Genomic DNA, 22,712 nt, shown 5'->3' with positions numbered 1-22,712 from the left:
TGCCAGGAGTGCTGAAACCAATGTAACTAAAAACCGATCTTGAAAGCCAAAATAAAAGTATAGAGAAAGAGAGAGAGAAAGCAAACTGGGATGTTAGGTATTCAGAAAAAGCTCTTGACCGCATTCTCCCCCAATTCCTGTCCAAATGCCCTCGGATCGTCAAAGAAATTGCTAATCGCTTCTACGTGATCCTGTGCGTCCTTCTGCGCGTGCTCATTCGGACCCGCCATCCACTCACGAAGGTTCTCCACTCCCCCATCCGCGATCTTGTTGCCGACAGCGTCAGCAACGATAACGGCCCCAACCCGTAAAGGTAAGGGTATGCCTAGAAGGAGGATCTTTGTCTGGATTGCCGTAGTAGCAGCTCCGACGCCCTCCTTGTATCCCTGAAATAGACTTTCCTTAGCAAGTTCGGTGATATACTGATCCAGAGTGTACGTTCCCAGTTGCCTCATGACTTCTAGCGACATGCCTGGCAGCGGAGCTTGTGCTTTCTGTTCCATTACTGCGTTGTCTTCCTTCAGGTTGTTCAATTGCTCATGCTCATTTACGATTTTGACGTCGTCTCTGAGAGCCGGAGATGGGTCTCGAGGCGGCTTGAAAAACTCTGATGGCCAGGATCGCTGATAGGGCTGAACCCCTGGGCCCATTTTCGTGATTTCGTTCATTCTCGTCACGTTCTTGAACAGTGGCACTGCGGCTATCTGCATTGCCTTGAACAAGCCCGTCGTTCCGGTGGGATCGATGTAGTTCACCGGATCATCGCCGCAGTAGCAGTACAAGTTTAGGCCATCCTTGGTTCCCATAGGATCTGGCGATATCCAGCGCCCAAGCCATGGGGCATAGTACCGTGCGTTGCAGTAGTAGAGGCCGGTCTCTTTATCTCTCTCATAACCAGCAAATCTGTACTTGCGGGATGCCTCTTGCTTGGATCGCCTAAGGGAAAAAGAATTGGACCCAAATGGGGAATGCTCCTCATAGGTTATGACAAGTCCTGACTGGTCCAACTCGAGCTTGTCAGACATGTGATATCTCACTAGAAGAGGCGATTCTGAAGATAAGGATTTGTCCTCCTCCGCAATGGCCACGAGTTTCTGCTCGGCACTATTGATCAAATGGTACCTTTTATCCTTCCAGTGGCCAGATCCATCGCCAGTCTTGCACTTGTATATGTGCAGAGTGGAAAAGAAAAATGTTTCTTTGAGCTTTCTCGCATCGCCTGAGCCAGAAGATGATCGCTCGGTCACCTTCCGTACCCTCCTCCCTTCACTGTTGTACACATACCATGTGGTCTCTGGCGTGCCACTCTTCATGATCTGCCTTGAGCAAGACTTGAGCCGATTGAAAGGATCCCAGGACATGGAATGCATCCCGCCACCGGCATTGACACTGCCAGCGAAGCCTGTGTTGGCTCCATCGCCGTAGGTCCATTTCTCTGTTTGACCACTCTTTGAAGTGCAACTGAGCCTATTTCCCAGTTCGCCTTCCTTGACCAAACTTCCTTCCTCGTAAGTATAACTCCGCATCCAAATCTGTCCTTTCGGCCCTGCGTGGTGTTTCACTCGGGTAATGTTATTAGCATCATCATACTCGTACTCTTCTGTGTATCTGCAGATGCGGCTTATGTCGCTAGGGATCCCGACAGATGACTTCCTTCGGGCATTAGTATTAGCATCTTCGCGAGCTTGGGCCGATGAGAGACGGCCAATAGTGTCATAAGTGTAACAGCATCTTGCGTCAACGACAGTGTTGTTGAAGTACGACACTGGCTGGGCGGCATCCGAGGACTGGATCACCCGATGCATAACATCATGTGAATATTGTGTGTCTTCCATGATTCTCCTATCACTTTGGCGGATGAGTCTCTTGCGAATCATTAATCTGGTCGCCGAGTCATACTGAAAGGTCGCCAGAACACCGTTCCCATACAGGATCTGCTCCGGTTGTCCATCAGTCGTGTACCTCATGTTACTCATGTAATCTCCCCAGTGGTCATCTTCCTGCCCTCTGCTTCTGTATGAGACTCGCTTGAGCTGTCCACAAATCCCATAACTATGCCTCGTGATTGCACCTTCGGCATCATGTGACTTGACCACTCTGTCCATGGCATCATAAGCCTTTCGAATTGTGTAAATCTCGGGGTCCAGCTTGGTGTTGCTCTCAGCTCTCCAGTCGATCGATCCTTTGTAGTCAGTCGTGAACTGAGTAGTTGACTCAACGCAGTTTCCTTTGAAGTCAAATGCCTTGTTCTTTTGGATCCCCGACTGATCACGGATTTCAACCACCTTTCCACGCAAGTTCAAGGACTCAGCATTTGGCACAGTCTCCCCATAGAGTCTCGATTCTGCGAGGAACTCGGTTCCACCTTGTTGCGAGAGCCAGAGGTGGGTCTTTCTGCCTGCAGCATCGTATATTGACCGTTGCTTCCAGTGACGGCCATCTACCAGAATCGCAGTGCGGTCCATGCAGTCGAGAAACGTGCAGACCATGCCCGTGTCCATCCCTCGACGCACTATGTCACGGCCTAGTAAGTCAGCGGTGACGCTTTCAGCAAGACGACCTCTACCATCTATTGTTTGAGCCAAATGTCCTGCGAGACTGTATAGACTACGTGTCTTTATCTTGGCTGTTTTACAATCTGTGACTTTTAGAGCTGGACGCTTCTGCGCATCCAGGTACGTTTCATCGGGTGTCTCACTGTAAATCTCCGAACCTTTTGCTGCCGCCCTGCGCGAAAGGTCTTGGGTCAAAGCCGCAGCGTGCCAGCTGGGGCTGTAGTTCTCTTTCGAGAGAGCGTTGGTATAGATACTGATATCTTTGTCCTCAGAAAGTTTCATCAAGACTGTATCACCTCTGTCGTATTCTGTAGTTTTCCAAGTCTCATATCTCACTTTCGAGTATGCGTGGTCAGGATACAATGTACCAACTAGTCTGCCGAGGGGATCATAGATCATGGTGGTTACTTTCGACTGGCTCTCAGAAGCATGAATGAACTCATGGGTACTGGAAAAGCGCGGCTGAAAAGTGCGGACTGGGTCTCCTTTGCTATTTCGTAAAGTCCATTCACTAATGTTCCACTCGCATCCATTCCCCCCTGTATCAGTCAAGCTGGTCGTTTGCAGCTCAGCGAGATTGCCATCCAGGTAGGTTATCGATATGGAAATATCACTAGCGCTAGCTCCATCCGCATGATGGGACATTCGACTGAAGTCGATAAAGGCACTTGGGCAGGTATCCGAATGGTTGCTTTGGGCGTCATAGTACAGGCGGCAGCTAGTGGCACCACCTATGAGTTTGAAAGCAGTCTCTTGCGTAGGACATGCAAAGAAAGCATCTTTATCAGCTTGTGAGAGTAGCTGGATTGTCTTGTTGAGATTGTCACCAACTAGCTCGTTCCCTTTCCCGGATCGGGCTGTTGCCATGACTCGACCCAATAGGTCGTGGCTGTAGGTGGTTCGATTGCTGTTTGGATCAACGACACACAATGGAGACATGTATCTATAATCCATATCCACCTGGGTGGCGTTTCCCACTGCATCAGTAGAAATCTTTGGCAGCAGGTTGTAATCGTCCATCTGAACTGTACTACGATTGCCAAAGGCATCCTGGGTGACCGTCGGTGTGTAAAAGGACCTTCTGGCCGTGGCGAGTTCATTTTTTGCGTCAGGACCAAAGAGAGTACGCGAAGAAGGCCTCCACCAAAGTGTTGTGCCGTCGTCCTCCGTCGTCCTGGTGTACCCATAAGTAGTCATAAAACTATTCAAGTTCGAACTTTCGGGTAAATAGTGCTTGAGCAGTTCTTGAAACCAACTGTCTCCTCCAGCCAGGTCAAATATACCATATATCACCGAGTAGCCCTGAAATTGCCCCAGAGGTAAGGGCTCTTCTTGAGAGAAATCCTGATTGCGGTATAATGTCCGTCTCTCTTCGACCTTGACACGAGCTTCTGAAGAATATGGAGGTAGCATCTGATCTGTGTATGGGACTTCGGGAATACTCCCTAGTATCTGGAAGCTGCCACTCGTAAACCTGGTGAAAGCCGATGGTATTTCATCACTTGAACAGTCTAGACCAACAATGCGATACTTGCGAGTCGCTGACGGCATTGGCTTTACAAAGACCCCATTACCATTGTCGAGGACAGGGAGGCAATATTCGTTCTCTGTGTAAATCAAGATGGTTTCCTTTTGGGAGGAATCCATGACCTTTCCTCTTGAGCGTCCATAGAAGATCTCCATTGACTTCAATTTATCATTGTAGCTGTTAGTCTCCAAGATGAGTTCGTGATTGTAGCGTGGCAGCGACTCTCGTGACCGATCATTGTGAGTCTTGAGTATTTCACGTGGCACGCAACGATATGTGCCCGGCTGCAGTGGACCTTTTCTAGGCGAAAGCTGGACCACTTGGTGAGCAGTATCGGTAACTTGGTAGGCATGTTCTGCAAGTTCAGTTCCATCGTCGCCAAGGATTTCTTCGCGAAGCTGCGTTCCTTTGAGAGCCCGGCAGAAGTCACGTCGATCGTCGAGGTTAACTGACTCTATGGACCAGTAAGGTCCAAATAGAGCTGCAGAAGATGCTCGCTGTAGACAGCTACTCACTGGTGTCATCGCTCCTGTATGAAACCAGGTTTTGGTGAGGGTAGCTGGTTGGCGGAATTCCGATCGAGTATTGACGTTGAAAACAACAGATTCGAGTTGTTCAACCATCCCAAAGCCTCTAAACTCTCTATCAGGAACATCGTAATAACCATCATGGTAAGTGAAGCGCTTGGTGTTCCGAAGTCCAGTAGTATCGTCCAAGATCCTGAGTTGGCTCACACACTGAACGGGAAATCCTATCTTTGTACACCATGAGGCTCCGGCTCGCTCATCTTGCAGATAATACCAGTTGGAAGACTTGTACGAGACTTCTACTCGTGATCCTCTCCCATTTCGATATGAAGCTAGGCAGTTGGGCTTCGGTGCAGGTGCAAGATCGACATAGCAGAGAGTCTGCGCTGAAGTTGACCCAGATACTTTGCCGTTCCAACATAAACATGCTGTCCCTTTACCAAATAAGTCCACCGTAGAAACGTTACTAAGCTGGTTTACTGGTGGAAAAGACTCAAGGATCTGTGGCTCACTCCAGCCGTTTCCTGCTTGGTTGAAGAAAACGTGCAGACCGCCACTGCCAGGCAGGTAGATCAGGTCGTTAGTACCCGAGCCGTTGATGTCAACAAGGCGTATTCTTTCGGCAATTGGCATATCACACCCCAGACTTGGGGCATTATACATGCAGACCGGCTCGCTGAAGTGTCCATGTGATAGATTCTGCCAGTATGTGACATAGCCTGAAGAGACTTGTACGATATCTGACCGACCGTCACCTGTCATATCAGCAAAAGTGACCTGTACTCCAGGGTCGTCAGAAATCAGCTGTGGAACACCCGTCCTGTTGTCGGATCGTCTCAATGGAGCAAATCCAGCAGTGCCCAAGTTTTCTTGCCACATAATCTCCCTGTTCACCGGATCAACTGCCACGAGATCCGCAAGTCCATCACCTGTGAGATCTAGTTGCTTGAAGGATACTGTTGTGGTGTCTCGATTTGGAATCGATGAGAAGGTAGTGTAACCGACCCATCCCTCATCATACTGGCTGTAGAAGCCTTCCAACCTGTTGACTTCGTCTAAACAGACTAGTTCAAGCTTTCCGTCTTGATTCAAGTCCTCAAAATAGGCCGATTTACCCAAATATCGATTCGGTCGGGCAAGTATGGTCATAGATGTATCGAACGTCGGGGCTGATGAATCATCTGTGATATTGTAATTCTTTCGGAAGTTCCAAGAGCCGTCGGGACATTGTTCAAGTAGACCAGGCGCTCCCTCTCCTAGCAGATCCACCCATTGCCACTCATTCCCATCTAGACCTGGTAAATTTGGCAAGTTATCGGTATCCATGTGTTCAACTTTGACGCTGGGGACATCGATTGGCATGTTATACTGAAATGTGTATGGTGGCAGCGCTTGATCTTGCATCGTCTTTGTTTCATGATTGAACCAATGCCCCTGTTCTGTAAGTGAAGATAAGAAGGAGGCCACGGATGACACTTGATACTGCATCGAAACGGAACGCACAAGACAATGCTTGTCTGAAAGTTCCTCCGGGAAGTAATGGAACATGAGAATGCGACGACACAGCCGCAGCCAGCGTACTTCAAATCCTGCTGAAGATGTTGAAAATCGGTCTTGTCTGACCAACCAGGGTGAATTTGCCTTAACATCGGGGTTGTCGATATCATGATCTCCATAGTCCAGAACCACCTGGAAGTGGTATTGCCCATCATATTTAAATGGCTTCCAATCATCAAGACCTCGATTAGGAATTGTATTGCCATATCTAATCGTCTTCAAGTACTTTGCACGCCCCGATATGTCTATCAATCGGTTCTGTTCCTGCAATCGCGCTGCAGACGACAAGGTTTCTAGACCATGCGTGTCTTCCTCCTTGTATTCGTAGGTGATTAGATTCCCGAAGGAGTCATATGAACTGCACAGAAGCCAAGAGAAGATACACGTGCGATTAGACCTATCCTTACACGAGATTCGTGTTTGGCTTGTCTGGCCATAAATGCAAGTCACATTGGAGCCTGAAATCGTCCTCCAATGGACATCAGAAGGATCTAACAATCGGCTCCATTGTTCGATCTTCAGAGGATCTCCCATGACTCGAGGTTGATAGGACTGAACGGAGAAGTCATTACCAATGCGTTCAGGGTCCCCCATACGGACCAATTCATCCTCGCCGCTCAGCAGGAAATTGTCGGTCCCATCGTACATAGGAGTACGTTTGGAAGTCATGCGTGTGATGGAACTCAAGTTCATTTGCCAGCCAATTCCGAAGCAGCCATTTCCCGAGCCCGAATTATACGACAGCTCCAGCTTCGGGCCAAATCCGCCACGTCCCTCAGTTACTGGGATTGGTATGGCCAAAGACATTGTACCGTTGACTGGATTCATCTTGAAAGTTTGGTCAATCGGCCGATGACTGCCTCCCGCGATGCCCTTTTGGAGGCTTGGGGACGAGATGACAGCCGGAAGTCTCTGTCCTGTCGGTGTGGCCTGTTGGCTTGCTCCTTGCGAGGCCTTGCCTGCCGATATGAATGCTGAAGGCGAGGACGGGCTTTCCGTGGAGCCACTGGTATTAGGTGCTACAGCATCACTTGGATCATATTTGGGTTTGCGGTTCATCTTGCTAGACACGACTGTGGTCCAAGATCTCGAATTGCTCTCTCAGAACCTCAATTCTTGCTACTTCTGTGTCGTCCGTAGAGTGCTCCAAGAGATGACACGAGAGGTTACTATGAGCGCTGTGTAACCTATAAGATCTCTCAGCATATAAGTGACAGCCGAAAGTAAGAAGATTCCTACTCACTATCTATTTTTTTCTCACTGTGTCAAAACTTTTATTTCGTAATGGCAATCGGTTTCTCAGATTCAGCCCGAGAACAATGCAGAGGCTGGAAATCCCGGTGGTCTTAGAGTACTGGTGCCGAACCTCTGTGTTGCATGGTAGGGCAAAGTAAGTAAGGTCAAGGCGGCGGCGATAAGCTATGATGGAATCAGCAAACAGCCTTTCAAAATCGGCTCAAAACACCCCAAAGAGTATTTCAGCTGGTGCAGGCGAAACTCTTGTTGCACCAAGTTTCCTTATTGAGAACTTCATCTGATTGTCTAATGCAACAGACCCTTGTTTTTATTGGCAATGTGCATAATACGACTACTCACATCCGTTCGGTCATATTCGTAGCGAGTCTGACGTGGCAAAGGTTCTAGTCAGGCTCTAGCTTTGGTCCAAATCCGCTAGTGTCTACCTCGGTTTTAGTTCCATGCGTGATACACGAACTTAGTAGCGGAGTCGGGTGAAGACTCGGATACCCGACGAACAAATCAGAGCCGGCTATGAATTTGACAAGAGAGTATCATCACCAGCCACTGAAGAGGAAGCGACTTGTATGGCGCAAGTGTACAACAAACTCCATATCGTCTATTGTCAGGCTGCAGGTTTCTCTTTTTTTATTCTAGAAGCATGTGATAGAAAGGGCCATTTTGTGTAACAAAACTTGTTGCAACCCAATCTTGCTTGAAATAGAAGCAGCATAATAAGCACCACAACAATACGGTATATTAACTACTTGATAGCTAGGATTGTTCCCTATAACGTATATAGATAGAATTGTTGGGTAGGTCCATTATGAGATTTCCAGCTGACGAATGGTGTTTCGTGGACAGGGTTGTTTACTTCAAGATCGAGGAATAATGATGGATATAGCACAGATCGGAATCTAAGAATCACAGATCAGTACGTCCTTGGGATGCTGGCCATAATCATCATACTTGACAGGGACTGTGTCGTTTGGTTTCTTGACATCAGCCCCCTCGAGGTACCAATGAAACTTCACGTCGTATTCATCGCCATGGTCAGTTTCGACATATTGTTCGTTACCTAGGAATAGTCAGGGAGGGGTCAATAGAGAGAGAACAATGTTTCCACTTGCCATTACTCATTATGTATCGCCTAGACTGACGGTTCCAGAGAACAACTATAGTGCTCTGCTCAAGGGGATACGACCATATCTCCCACTTTATATTTTCGTTTTGCTCGCGATTTTTAATATTCCTGCATCGGTTAGCCCAGGAACATGGCGAATAGACCCTGACAAGAATGTCAACTAACGCTGACTGTGCCCAAACTGCTGGGGATGAGCCACCTCCTTCCTTGATATCGGCGACTAAGAATTTGTCACCTTGCTTATATGCGATGTTACAGATGAACCTGTAAATCCATTCCTTCCTCGGCATAGTGCTACTGGTAGTCATGCTGGAGTAATGTATTGCAGTGTTAGGAACGGTGTAGGCAGAAATAGCTGGCGATGGTTAACTACTCCAATATCCCTTGTGCAGAAATTGTGTGCAAGACTGGGTTTTGATATTTTCGAAAGGGCCTTATCTCTACAATGGAGAAGATGGCCAAATCGGCCTGGTTGAGACAGCACCATGAGTCAGCTCTCTTTAACCTCACACTCCACTACGCCATGCCACTCTGGCCAAGGGAACTTGGTCGCTCACACCGAGCCCGAGATGTTGATATCAGGTACTGTCTTGTCGTATCACATTTGCTCTCCTGCATAATATTGGCACTCTGCATCTTTTTGGGGGCATGGCCTGATATGTGAAGCTGAGCTAGGTCTAATTTGGTCCCTTTCCGTACTGGGTTCAGTGGATTGGAACGCGCGTCTCGCCTGTGCATTAGCTCCTTTTGGAACGCTTACCTACAAACAGCCGTGTAGCCTCCGCTTTTCCGTCTCTATTGAGATATATGCATCAATAGTTTATGTGTCTTTTCAATACTTTGACTCAGACTCTGCCACGTATTTCACGCCATTGTATCAAGTATTTGTACAAACATGTGTGTAGGATGGCAGATGCCGGCCTGTTTAGCAAGAATCTCGTGGGCGACTAACTTGATATTGCAGGATTACACTCATGGGAGTTTTGCAGTCAGCCACAACCGTTGGGGTCACTTTTAGGAGGGGCCAAGAGGTTAGACTACGGGTAAAGTATACCACACATGAGCAATTGTTTAGCGAACCATAACATAGCCAGTTGGCTAGATTGGGGCGTGTGTCTTGCCTACTCCTAAGAGGCTCAATCCAACGTCTCAGTCACCAAATCTCATGTTGTGTATGATCATGCCTAGCCTTGAATAAATCTAGAGAGGGCTTCAAAACTGAGTTGAAAAGGGACAGTGCATGTAGAAATATCAAGATGTAGTAAACCATCACTTGCATTGCCCTGTTCTAGGATTCCAGCAATTGACAAGGCATCTGGGTCATTGACATAAAGGAACGTATGGATAATTTTCTGGATTTGAAGTCGCTTTCGACGTGTGAGCCAAGTTAAAGTCATGGCTGAATGTAGATGTCCTTGTAGCTTATCGCAGTCCCTTCTCCCCCAAACTTCAAACCTGGAACTTTTTTCCAAGATTCGGCGATTTTAATCTTGTATCGTCCCAACTCCTGGATGTCACCCTGCAGCACGAGACTGAGTTCCTGGTCCCTTGGCACTTTAAAATGGGTACCATTTAGACCGTGCACAGAAGCCTGCATCTCTCCAGCTGATCTCTCAGTCTTAATTGTGACTTCAAGAGGAGGCAAGTTGGTGGGCCACCCAGTTCCTTTACTAAGTTTGTAAACGTTGCCCTGTAGCTGAATCTCCGACAAGGACTCTCCAGAATGACGCTCACTTGGGGCAGAGTATAAATATTCACCATGTGAAAAGAGTATGTCCAGTGCCTTCTCATCGGGCGAGCGATTCCAATCAGTATCATCAAACGGGCGTGTCTTGGTAGAAGCCGATGTCAGTAAGCTGATGCGAATAAAATGGAAGCTTAAATCTTCTTTCTTGTTGTTTTGGGCACTCAATGACAGTCGAGCAATTTTTGTTGCTTGGTTATAGGACACTTTCAAATCCCAATTGAGCTTAAGCGAGTTCTCGTCTTTCGGCCCAGGAACACCCGTTGGTGTTTTTGGTTGACCTAATCGTTCATCACCCGAGTCAGGGTTTTCAGGGGAGTTGGGAAACGAGATTACCCCATCAGGCGCCGTTGACCTAGCATTGGCTGTCAGAAAAGCATACATGTTCATTTGCCGTTTGTATAAACAACAGAAAAGAGATCTCGACTAGACACTTACTTGAAATCGAAGTCTGCCACGATACCACCGAGCTTGGTGAATCTAGGGTTCTTCATCTGCAGATTCCCATACCCAGGAAGCACTAAATGCCCTCTGCTATTGAAATGATCATTGATTCGTTGAGTGAACCTAGCAATGGCTGCCCTCAGTGACGTCTCGAGATCTCGCATCAAGACAGAACTACTGCCATCGGCCCCTTTACCTGTTGCTGTCGAACTATTGATAGACTCTGACACGTCAAGGCCGCCATCGGAGACAGTGTTGAGTTCATCTGGACTACTAATGGAGCCGTCTTTTATCTTTGCAAAGTCTGTTCTGCTGATGCCCTTGACCTTGGGTATTATGGCAGCATTAGCAAGTTGTAGTTCCAGGCTGAAGGCCGACTTAGCATTGACCTCATACCTGCAAAGTCAGTTAGCCAAGGTTCACAGGTCCGCAAAGGTCTGTTTCATACTTCACACTATCCACATGTCCGGTCATGTCCTTGTTATCCGCGAAAGTACAATCGTACTTATATAAGATGGAAGCTGAGATACCCATGGCAGACCCTCCAGGAGACCACTGGACCTCGACTGCAGATTTAGTATCGATTTGATAAGAGTTATACCTATCTCGGAGAATACTGTATGGACCATCTGTGAAAAGATGTCCCTTCTCCCCTTTGTTGTCATCAAATCCCCATCGATAATTGCAGTCTGAGATCTTCGTAAACTCGATGCCACCATGACGTGAGCTATTCAATTGCCGCTCGGGGGGTGGAGAGCCGATGGTATACCGTGGTTGGAATGATATCTCAGGTGCTGCTATCTTGCGCTCGGGATTGTTTATTTTGACCACAGTGGCGCGACACAGATCCTCAAGCGTAGGGAGTAGATAGCGATTCATAACGACCCTATAATCCATAGCAAAGGTGCCTAACGAATCCGGAACCTTCAGACTATCTTCTGACACGGGAAATGCCAGATTGCATGAGTGACCCATTTTCTTTACTTGGGGGAGGGGGCGGATTATGGGATTGATAGACCTTCCTGGTATGTCCCAGCTCGTATCCACGTTTTCACAAAACATCAAGCAGTTGAAATCCCCAAACACGAGATCTCCGTAAGGCGCAGCTTGAGTCGCACGTGAGCAATCTCCGATACTCGTTATGGGCTTTGGGTGCCTATGGTCTTTGTAAGGATAGACCTGGACATGACGCAGCATAGGCTCTGCCAAAGACTTCAGTATACGTCATAGGAGAGCTTCAAAGAAGGAGCTTGACTTACTGAATGTTGCCGGAGGGACTTTGTCTAGTTTGTGACGTATCAGTAACACATAAAAGAAAAATCGAGGGACACCCACTGGCTTCCTGATGTAAAGAAAACTTGATGCCCAGGGTTGATAGACCATCATGAGCATCGGTTTTAGCCCAATCCCCAATGAGTTGCATGATACGATGGAAGTAGTCGGAGTTCTCAGGTCGGTCCTGCCATTCCTGGAGGGTGATGGTTGTTTTGGTTTTGGGGTCGAAACAAGTGCTCAAGTGCTGCACGGGCGTGTCCCATTGCGCAGCTTGGAGACAAGGGGTTTAGCTAACAGATTCTACCACGCTTCAACACAAGTGTAACATACCAGCAAAGTTGGCAAAGATGCGCTGAACGCGATAGTCGCCGACTACGAAGCCTGGGTACCTCTTGGCAACATCCTGCTTCCAATACTCCTTGCTCTTACGTGTTACCTCGTTATCTGATGGTTGAATATCTAAAGACACTTGGCCAAGGTTTACTTTGATAGTGAGAACCCATTGAGAAAGAGTGCGCGTCTGGCCGTTGCGAAAGACAACATTGGCCGACTTGATACTGCTCCGAGTTAGTCAATTTGATCAGTTGATAGAAGCAAGGATGGGAACAGACCGAAGCTGGTAGTAAGCTAGATTCACGTCATCAGTGTGCGCTATCAACATAATCGTAGGCGCCTCAAGTTCTCCAAATATTCTATCGCCCTTTTTATCCTTGGGGTGGACAATTCTAGCGACTCCTTCGGCATTCTCAAATAGGTCGCGGAAGCTCCTGTTGATCAAAGCTTGGGACAAGGCAGTGATCTGATCGTAATACTCGGCGTTGTCGTTGGCTGGGCTATCACCAGTAGACAAAGTGAACTGGAAACGGGACTGATGCGCTGCGGTAGCCATATTTGCAATCTACAATGAATTGACTTGGTTGAAAATGTCTGATGGCTAGAAAACCTGAGATCGACGAGATGATGTTCATTCGTGTAGTGCTGTGCGTATCCCCGAAGCACTCCTTATCGAGCTGATAGATAGCCACATGATGCCGAAAGCCCTTGTTGACGAAAGCAATGTACCGATACATGTCTGACAGCTATACCTGGCCACCAGCCACGAGATACAGAAGTCTAGAATTGGTATGGACAGAGCTGAACAGCCGAATCGAGACGACACATGACCTAAAATTACCCACCATGCACTATTAGCTGTCAGGCCCCGCTACAGTACAGGGGGGGCAGAATCGATAGCGCACTGCAGGTGCTCGGTCCTCGCCAGGAAATGGGTAGCCGAAGCCACTCACATGGAAGAGAACAGGGTTTGACGGCGGCAATGCCCGATACATCCTTCAACAAACTAGCCCAGCTCTTTGCGTCTTTGGATTGAGATCATAGGAAGTACGTAGCATCGTGTAATGATAGCTCATGACTTCGTAACCAACTTGGAAGACCTTTGCAGTGCATCATTATTCAACCTTATCCAAACTCCCATTGGCTTTGTTAGAAGACTGTTTCCTATTGCTTCAAACTATTCTTATCACCAACAGTTACCTGTCACCATGCCGCAAAGCACACAGCCCAAGACGCAAGCCTTAGCTTTAGTCGCTTCCATGTTCAGTGGAAATGATGAGCTAGTGATCAAAGTCCAAACTGCCATCGCAACACACGATAATGTCATTTCTGCTATTGAAGCCGTTGTTGGGCGAGGTGGTTTAAGCCTAGACCATGTCAAGTCACTTCAGTGGATGAGAGAGATATTCCATGCAACCCAAGAGGATGAGAAGCTTGCGTGCTACCTGCTACAAAAATTTCCTGGGCCGGAGAATCTCAGCATGGTTGCACTCGAATACTACCATAAAGAAGATTTACCCTCAAACGACAAAGAAAGTGTTGCACAATTCAGATCCCATCTAATGCTCAAAGAACCTCTGGCTGTTCTCTTGGCTTCTGTCAGGGCAAATGAGTTCCAGTTTAAACCAGAATGGAACAGTGCTATCAGTGTTGCGTTAGAATGGGTTGTTAAGAATAACGTATCCATCGCCTCTAATGCGTTTCGAAACATGATCAATTCCAAAGGCTTTCTTGACTCACTAAAGGAAAGCCGAAATGTCGACGTCGAGGCGGTCCTCAGCAGGATCATGACACTCCAAAGGTTGCAGTACCTGGTTACAGAACCACGACAGATCAAGCCTCTTCTGGACCACAACTTCAAATCTGCTCAAGATATTGCTTCCACGAGCAGAAAGGCGTTCGTCAAAACGATGACCGCTAAGAACCTCCTAGATCGAGAGGTTGCACTCAAGATCCACGACCATGCGGTTGTAGTAGCTTGTCGGAGTCAAGAGACCTGGGTTAATCTGCTCTCCATGATTAACGAAGACTTCATGGCCACCGAGAAAGCAATCGCAGATGTCGGGGCAGAAAAAGTCACCAGGCCAGCACTCCCGGATGAAGATCCTTCCACGACCCCTAACGCAAAGGGTACCAAGGATTTCAACATGACAAGTATCTTTGACCTCCAGAATACCCCATGCGAAGAGTGTTGCTCTGTTGTTAGCGCGTCAGCATACTTTGTTGATCTGCTCAAGTTCCTGGAAAATAGCCGCTGCAGTACTGTTGTAAAAGGAGCTGACAATGTGCTTCAAGCATTGGCCCTGAGACGTCCGGATCTACAATGTCTACAGCTCTCCTGCGCGAATAGTAAGAATATGGTCTCGTACATTACAATTGTCAATGAGATTCTGGCTTCTTATATCGCTAGTGAGGGAGGAACCGTCAGTGTTGTCGATGAGGAGGAGACCTCAGCACCCCAGGGCTGTGTAAAAGGAGAGCAGGACCGAGTAGCAGACGCGTGCGAAAACAAGATTGCCGAAGCCATGTTTCCTTTGAACCGATTTCCCTATAGGCTGGGTGAAGACTCGGTCAGAGTCTACCTTTCTTCGATGGGAATCGAGCCTGCGGATGTGTGCACAAACTTCAAGTCAACTAGCTTCATGCTGAAGCAGCTAATGAACTTCGTTCCAAGTGACTCAAAGTCACGAAGAGAGCTAGAAAAGGAAGCAGAGGCTGTATGGCACCGGTTCGATGTTGCCGAGACCTTGCATATGTTACCTCGCGATTTTGCTGCTGTTTGCAAAGAGACCATCTTCACAGACACCTTCTTAGACCTTCTTGTCGGCCTTTCTCCAGAGCACTTGGTCCAAGAGGTACTGGCACGAGATAGGTCGATACCCTCGGTCAACGAATGCTGGGGCTATGAAACTGTTGACGAGATGCTTGAAACTTCCGAGAGCAACCAATTAGGGCTGGGTTTTATACGAGATCAACTTCTCCCACGCTCAGGACTGTCACTTGAGGAGCTGCTCGAGCTCTTGAACACTACTTTCTTTGGCAGAAAACTTGTGATCGTCAATAACAGAGGCTCAAAGGTATTCGACGGGCAGCTCTCGGAAATGCGACTCCAACTCCTTGAAAACAGCGCGAGTTCCGAGGAGGGAGGTTCCTCTGGAGAGTTTCCCATCCGAAGTCTAACACAGGAGATATGCCATGAACTGCAAGGGTTTATTCGACTTAGAAATAAGCTAGGATGGACCATTGCAGAGCTTGACGTCGCTATTTCAACCGTCACTCAGAACCACGTTGCCAACAGTGCTATTACATCTGTCGAGGCGTTCCGAGGCATTACCCTAGCAGTCCTCGAAGACATCGCGCGAATCGCAAAGTTAAGCAAACTGACGCAGGCACCCGTGGTGTCTCTTCTCCCAATTTGGGCGCAAATTAGCACCCACGGCGATAAGTCCTTATACAGAAAGGCGTTCCTTGAACCAATGAGATATCTTAGTAACGATCCAGTCTTCAGGCCCGACTCCGATGGCAAATATCTGAGGGACAAGGGAGCCATTGAACTCTACATGGCGCCTCTCACAATGACTTTGAAGACAACATCGGAGGATTTGAAGATCCTCTTATCCATTGCTGAGCTGAACCTTTCCTCACCGCTTGATTTGGAAACACTGTCCAAGATGTACCGCCATGCACTGATGTGTCGACTACTTGGATTGCGACCAAAGGATTACGACATGGTTCTTTCAGTCTTCCCTGACCGAAATATCTTTATTGACCCCAAAACAACCCTGGAGAGTATTGCTCTTTGGAAAAGCTTGACCGATAACGGGTGGTCAACCAACGACATTATGATGCTTGTTGGCAAGACTGAACGCACCGGTGCTCCATTATCTGATCATGCCCTTCAGTTCACTTCGTCTATTATGGAGAAGATCAGTGCCAGTAGAGGCACATGGGACCCTCGTATCCAGAATAAAATGGTTACATCGCGAGATGTCATGGATCTTTGCGGCCAGATGTTCGATGCTGCAACTTCCAAGAGCTTGGCACAGATAGTTGAAGGTTTGTTATAGAGACTACCATGGCTGGACCAGCCTGCTAACGGGAGGTCAAACAGGTGATTTTGTGGTCACCAAGAGTATTCAATTGAAGACTTTGAGATCGTTACCCTCTTTCAATGGCCTCCCTTCGAAGTTGGCCATTGACATCAACGGAAAGGGCACCAAGGCCCAGACAGCTGTTGTAGCCCTAAAAGGAATACTGACGGGGGAGGAGAAAGAGGAAAGCATAAAAGAAATCGAGAATTGTGCAGTCCTTGCTGACACCGTCAAAGAACTTGATAGCATGTCCAAAATTCCTTTCAAGGCTCTACTATCCAGATTCTCGGATGAAGCGACCGCGAAGCAGAAGAAGGAGATGGTCGACTTGATGTGTTCTGACCTGCAATTTACTACCACGGACTCCGCAACCGTGTCCGACGAGTCAATTTGTACCAGCTCAGATAGAGAGGAATCGTCTGAAGTCGAAAGGGAGAAGATCTTACGCAAAAGGCGACTGGAATTTGTCAATCTTATGTTGCCCGTATTGCGATCGCAAAGTTTGGTCGACCTCGCTACTAGAAGTATCGTCGAGAAGCTAGATGGCGTTGATCACACCCTTATCCCTATGCTCTTAAGCAAAGAGATGGCTTCAGAAAAGAATAAGTCAGCTTCCCATATCCTAGAATCCATTCAGGGCTACTCTGTGGATAAGCCCCCAAGCACACAAGGCTACTTTCTACCGACCGCTACAGGAGAGCACACGTTCACTTTGCGGCCAACACAACCTGACACTGCCAAAGATACATACCTTAACATCAATGGTGCCAAGGTTAATATCAAGGAATCCAGTACAGAGTGGTGTTCCGATCCCATCCTTATGACAACCGGACAGACCTACCTTCTTGTGTCGTCTGTTCGGCCCATGGACATTACCTGGACCACTAAACAGACGGTGCCAGCAAGCTTCAGTGATACTACATTCATTGTACAAGAAAGCGTCCAGAAGGCTGACTTGGTATTGAAGGAGATTGGTCGATCGGCCTCGTTGTTCCGCAAGCTGGAGTTGAGCTTGGAAGAGGTCAAATACCTGACCACTCCCAACGGGCTTGTATCAGTTGATTTGAACTCACTGAGCATTGGAGATATTGCAAAGCTACAGAGCTATCGACAGCTGAGAGACAATATTGCCAAAGAGAAGGATTCTCTAGTCACTTTGTTTGCATGGCTTGAGAACCCTGACAGCTCTTCAACCTTGGCTTCCCACCTCATAGCTGCTACGACATGGCCTGAAGCACAGCTCTCTACTTTGATCAACACCAAGTATGACTATGATGGAGCCGCAACGGCGGATATCATCAGAACTGTCGCTAGCCTCGACGAATTGCTATCCATCCAAGCTATCATGGAGATCTCTGGCAACCTGAGGCCCAATTCGAGTCAAGACAGCGAGCACCCAATCACGAATCTCTTCATATTCGCAACTCCCGCACTTCCTACTACGAACAAGGATTTAGCGGTCGCGAATGAACTGCGACTCATGCTTGGTAAACGACAACTCAAGTCATGTACAGCACAGCTACGCGAAACGCAGCGGACAGTCTTTATCGATTATTTGCTGCAGCAACCATATATCAAGAATTCCAAGATCTCGGATGCGGCTGGCCTCTTTGATCTGTTGTTGATCGACGTCCAGATGGGCTCGCAGTTTGAGATCACTAGAATGAAACAGGCCATCTCGACTGTTCAACTATATGTACAGCGATGTCTCCTAGGCATGGAGATCGAAGCCGGTGTGCAGCCAAGTGACATAGACCAGGTCAAGTGGACGTGGATGCAAAAGCACAACGTTTGGACAGCTACAAGAAAGGCATTCTTGTACCCAGAGAATTGGATTGATCCAACTTTGCGTGACGACAAGACTGCTCTGTTTGGCGACTACGAAACGACCATCATGCAGAAGGATTTGAGTTGGGATACGTTCTCTCAGGCTATCCGTACATACGTGAAAGGGCTGTCTGAGATTGCAGATCTGGACATCCAAGCATATCTACGGCATCACCCCACTGGGGGTTTGGAGACGTACCATTTCTTTGGCAAAACCCGCAGCGCACCATATCGCTTCTACTACCGTAGCATGAGGCTTACACAGCCAAGTGATGTAGCGATGTGGACACCGTGGACTTTGATGGACATTGGTTCTGTCACGTACGAGGCAGATTGGAATGGTTCGAGCGTCACCAACTCCGGGGCTTACCTCATTCCCGTCATGCGTGGCAATCGTCTGACTGTCTATGTTCCAGAAATAATGGTAAAAACTCTGACTCCCGAGACCCCAATAGGAGAAAAGAAATCCCCCATGACGTTTTCAGAAGCTGCGGGTAATTCATTGAATACGACAAAGTCACCGAGTAACTGGGAGATACGAATGGCATGGACTGAGCTACTTAACGGTGAATGGACACCCAAGCGTGTTTCACAACCAGTGCTGAATGTAAAATGGGATGACACATTCAACGAAGAAAAGCTGCCCTTCATCTCACGCTTTACCTTTTGGGCCAACACGACTGGCCCGGTTGGGGAGATAGTCACTATCAACGTTGGATGCTGGCGAAACGAAAAGCTCAATGGAAAGAATGCAGAAGAAACTAAAAGAGCCAATCATTCATTCATTGGGTCCTTTCAGATGAGCGACGACCGCGCATCGGTTGCGACAGCCGCAGACCAATCCAGTTCTCAAATGAGCACCCTTGAGACAGTGTTTCACAAGTACACATGGCAGCAAAACTGGGAAACGAGAAAGACTTTCGACGACGACCAGGTCGAAACTCCTGAACAGGGAGTTGCTTTATTTGAAGGAAAAGAGGCAACTCCTCCATTACTAGCTGTTCCAGTCCCAACCTCTTCCAGAACCCTGGTGTGGACTATGTCATATGATGGAAATGACAAACTGGGCAAGGCGACAGGCTACGTCGTTGACGTACAGGTATCAGCACCGGATGGCAAGACGACCTTCATGTACCCAAAGCTTGCCTACGCCAGAAATAACAAGATCACTCTTGCATCGTCGAATCTGGTTCGGAATTCGATGACTGAAGTTATTGAGCATTCTTCATCACCAACTTTCATGCAAGATATCACGAAGACAGACAGCCTGGGACCGCTATTCGAGACGATGAACACGATGAACGAGAGAGAATATGGAAAGGCTGTCGTTGAAGCAAATGTGTCTCAATACCACGAACAGGCCACCTCATATGCCCTTTACAACTGGGAGCTTGGGGCGCACTGTATTCTTCTTGCAATGGACAGATTCTTGGCAACACAGCAATACGATCTGGCCATTCGAGTCGCAAGGTTTGTTTTCGATCCAACGGTGGATGTTCAAGGGCAAACTCGAAAGCAAGCGAAAACAGCTTGTTGGAGATTCCGTCCCTTCAGAGACATTGCATCTGATCCCACTGAGAACCAAGACAAGTTCACTGGTTGGCTAGATGAGTCTACGCTTGACGTGGCAGTGACAGAAAGAAGACGCAACCCATCCAACACGCATGCAACAGCGCGAACACGACCGCGAGCATACATGAAATGGATAGTTATGAAATATATCGAAACGCTCATCGCTGCCGGTGATGAATACTTCCGCCAGGCCAGCATTGAATCTCTCCCGATGGCGATCCAGCGATACCTTGAGGCAGCACATGTCCTCGGCCCAGAGCCGCCCAAGATCCCCAAACTTGGCAAGGCCGCCGTGAGGAATTATGATACACTGAACAAGAATGGCAGGATGAGCGTCGATCTCGAACTGGCTTTCCCTTTCCTCTGCGATGTTGAGAGACGAGGGACGAGACAATTGAAGGACGACAGGCTGGATGACGAGCAGGATAGATATGGAGTCTTGGGAATCCTTACAACGACGTATTTTTGCCTACCAGCCAATCCAAAGTACCAGACAATGCGTGCGTTGGTCAACGATCGGCTTTACAAGGCAAGGAACAACTTGGACATTAATGGTCGGCCGCTCGTGTATGCCATGAATGAGCCAAGTATCGATCCAGGTCAGATAGGCCGTGCCTTACAAGGTGGTGGAGGGGGGGTGACCTCACTTCTGAATGAGATGGATGGCCCAATGCCGAATCAACGGTTCCAATACCTCATCTCCAAAGCACTAGAGATATGCAACACCCTTCAGAGCATGGGAGAGCAATTTCTACAAGCCAAGGAAAAGAAGGACTCAGAAGCTCTTCAGATCCTGAAAGCGAAACAGGACACGGCTCGGCAGAGGCTTGCAATAAGTCTCAAACGTCTGCAGAGGGAGGAGATTGAAAGAAACATCGAGCTCCTGGAAATGAACAGATCTTCTGCTGCAGCTCAGCTGAGCTACTATCTACAGCTCATGGGCGAGCCATTGGATCGCATACCAAGCGAAACAGACAAGTGGGTGGACATTGAGCAGGCAATTGATGCACCGTTCACAGACGACCTTCGTATGAATCGACTGGAGCTCCAGGAAATGAAGGGAACAGATCTGGCCAACAAGCTGAACCTCGCTGCTTCATACATAGACATCTGGGCGTTCATGCTCAAGGCTCTACCGCAGGTGACGTCGAATGTTGAGCCAATGGGTGTTGGTGCGTCGCTCAAGATGGACGGCTCGATCCTGGCATCAGCTGTTCAAGCTTCGGCCATGACCCTCAGGACAGGCTCCCTGGCAGCCAGCACGATAGCATCCGATGCCCAGCGCACAAACGCGCTCACGAGGCAGTTACAAGAGAGGCGACTCCAAGCCAATATAAAGGGTCAGGAGATCAAATCGCTCGACAAACAGGCAGAGATCCAGAGAAAGCGACTAGAGCTCAATGAGAAGGAAACGTGCATTCAACAAGCAGAGATCGATAATGCAATTGAGATGGAGCAGTGGTATCAGTCCAAGTATACAAACGAGAAGCTTTACGGTTGGATGGAGAACACGATCCGCAATGTTCATTATGACCTATATCAGCTTGCATCGGACCTCGCACGTCGCGCTCAGAACGCGTTCCGCTTCGAGAAGGGATCATCGGTGCAAGGGTTCTTACGACCTGGTGGTTATTGGGATAGCAGTCATGATGGCCTCCTTGCAGGGCAGCAGCTGCAAGCTGACCTGCGACGCATGGAGGCCGCATATCTGGAGCGATCATCGTATGACTATGAGATAGTCAAGAACATCTCGCTCAGACAGCTCAACCCTGAAGCTTTGCTGAATCTTAGAGCAAATGGCACTGTCACCTTTGACATTCCAGAGGTGTTGTACGACTTTGACTTCCCAGGTCATTACATGCGACGCATCAAGTCAGTCTCGTTATCTGTTCCGTGCGTCGTCGGTCCCTATACTGGTCTGAATGCAACACTGCGTCTCCTTCAGCATCGTTACCGAGTTAGCTCTGTAGCAGCCTCTGGGGAGGAGTACAGTGAGGACAGTATGGGTTCGGGGCACTTCCGTACAGACATAGTACCTATCACTTCGGTCGCTATCAGCTCTGGTATTCAGGACTCCGGTGTGTTTGAGCTTAACTTCAAGGATGACCGCTTCCAGCCATTCGAAGGTGCTGGTGCAATTGGTTCGTGGTCCCTTGAGCTCCCCACGGTTGTTCGTTCTTTCGACTACTCCACCATCTCGGACGTTATTCTGCATGTCAGGTATACATCTGTGGACGGGGGACCGTTGCTCCGTAATGCAGCCAACCAAGCTGTCAAGGCTTTCCGTTCCCAGATTGAAGGCTTGGGCTCCGAAGGGCCTGGCCTTTTCGCCATGTTTGATATCAAAAACGACTTCAGTAACGCATGGTATGCCTTCCGGTCAGGCCTCGCAAGCAAATCTGTTGCGGAGTTAGACCTGTCTAGTATCAAAGGTAGATTTCCCTACTGGGCGCTGGGAAAGACTATAGTCATTACCGGCCTCAGCCTTGTAGTTTCTGGCGAGGTGACAAAAAACAAATTGGTACAGGATTCAATTTCAATTGCTGCTTTGGGAAAGGAAAAGCCCTGGGATCCAGTTCCATTAGGCAAAGCCACTATGTTGAGCTTATCTCCATTGAACACAAAGCTGGATGAGAAGGACCTGGAGTGGAAATTGAAGGTATCGAATGAACAGGGCGACTTCACGGGATTAGAAAACGTGGTACTCATTTTGCAATATGCCTTGACTTGAGCTCGCTACCCTGGAGAACAACGATTAACAAGCAGTGGGATGATTCTCTACGTCTGTGGAACTCGAGAAAACAATAAAAAACAATAATGTACGGAGTAAAGGACATCATTCAGTATTCAATTATTTGACGCAGTGGTTGCTATGCATG

The 22,712-nt window shown here is 48.2% G+C and overlaps 4 protein-coding genes across 4 annotated transcripts; 1 reads left to right on the top strand and 3 right to left on the bottom strand.

Annotated features, from left to right (window-relative positions):
* Positions 1 to 101: 101 nt before the first annotated feature.
* On the bottom strand, positions 102 to 7,226 carry FPRO_15293 (uncharacterized protein; the record flags this gene model as incomplete). The annotated part of the gene is made up of 1 exon (XM_031220402.1): positions 102 to 7,226. The coding sequence occupies one exon, from the start codon at positions 7,224 to 7,226 to the stop codon at positions 102 to 104; it is 7,125 nt and encodes a 2,374-aa protein (XP_031086065.1).
* A 964-nt stretch (positions 7,227 to 8,190) lies between these two features.
* Positions 8,191 to 8,543, bottom strand: FPRO_15294 (uncharacterized protein; the record flags this gene model as incomplete). Its single annotated transcript, XM_031220401.1, has 3 exons — positions 8,191 to 8,320; positions 8,373 to 8,481; positions 8,534 to 8,543. The coding sequence occupies 3 exons, from the start codon at positions 8,541 to 8,543 to the stop codon at positions 8,191 to 8,193; spliced, it is 249 nt and encodes an 82-aa protein (XP_031086064.1).
* Positions 8,544 to 9,940: 1,397 nt separating this feature from the next.
* On the bottom strand, positions 9,941 to 12,899 carry FPRO_15295 (uncharacterized protein; the record flags this gene model as incomplete). The annotated part of the gene is made up of 7 exons (XM_031220400.1): positions 9,941 to 10,646; positions 10,730 to 11,131; positions 11,184 to 11,937; positions 11,995 to 12,018; positions 12,071 to 12,280; positions 12,341 to 12,567; positions 12,622 to 12,899. 7 exons carry the CDS (start codon positions 12,897 to 12,899, stop codon positions 9,941 to 9,943), a joined length of 2,601 nt encoding a protein of 866 aa, XP_031086063.1.
* A 652-nt stretch (positions 12,900 to 13,551) lies between these two features.
* On the top strand, positions 13,552 to 22,564 carry FPRO_15296 (uncharacterized protein; the record flags this gene model as incomplete). The annotated part of the gene is made up of 2 exons (XM_031220399.1): positions 13,552 to 16,399; positions 16,455 to 22,564. 2 exons carry the CDS (start codon positions 13,552 to 13,554, stop codon positions 22,562 to 22,564), a joined length of 8,958 nt encoding a protein of 2,985 aa, XP_031086062.1.
* Positions 22,565 to 22,712: the final 148 nt, after the last annotated feature.

This window comes from Fusarium proliferatum (assembly GCF_900067095.1).
Source record: "Fusarium proliferatum ET1 genome assembly, contig: FPRO_scaffold009, whole genome shotgun sequence".
NCBI classification, from domain to species: Eukaryota; Fungi; Ascomycota; class Sordariomycetes; order Hypocreales; family Nectriaceae; genus Fusarium; species Fusarium proliferatum.
Note: the sequence above shows the minus strand (reverse complement) of the source record. Positions and strands in the feature narration are given on the sequence as shown.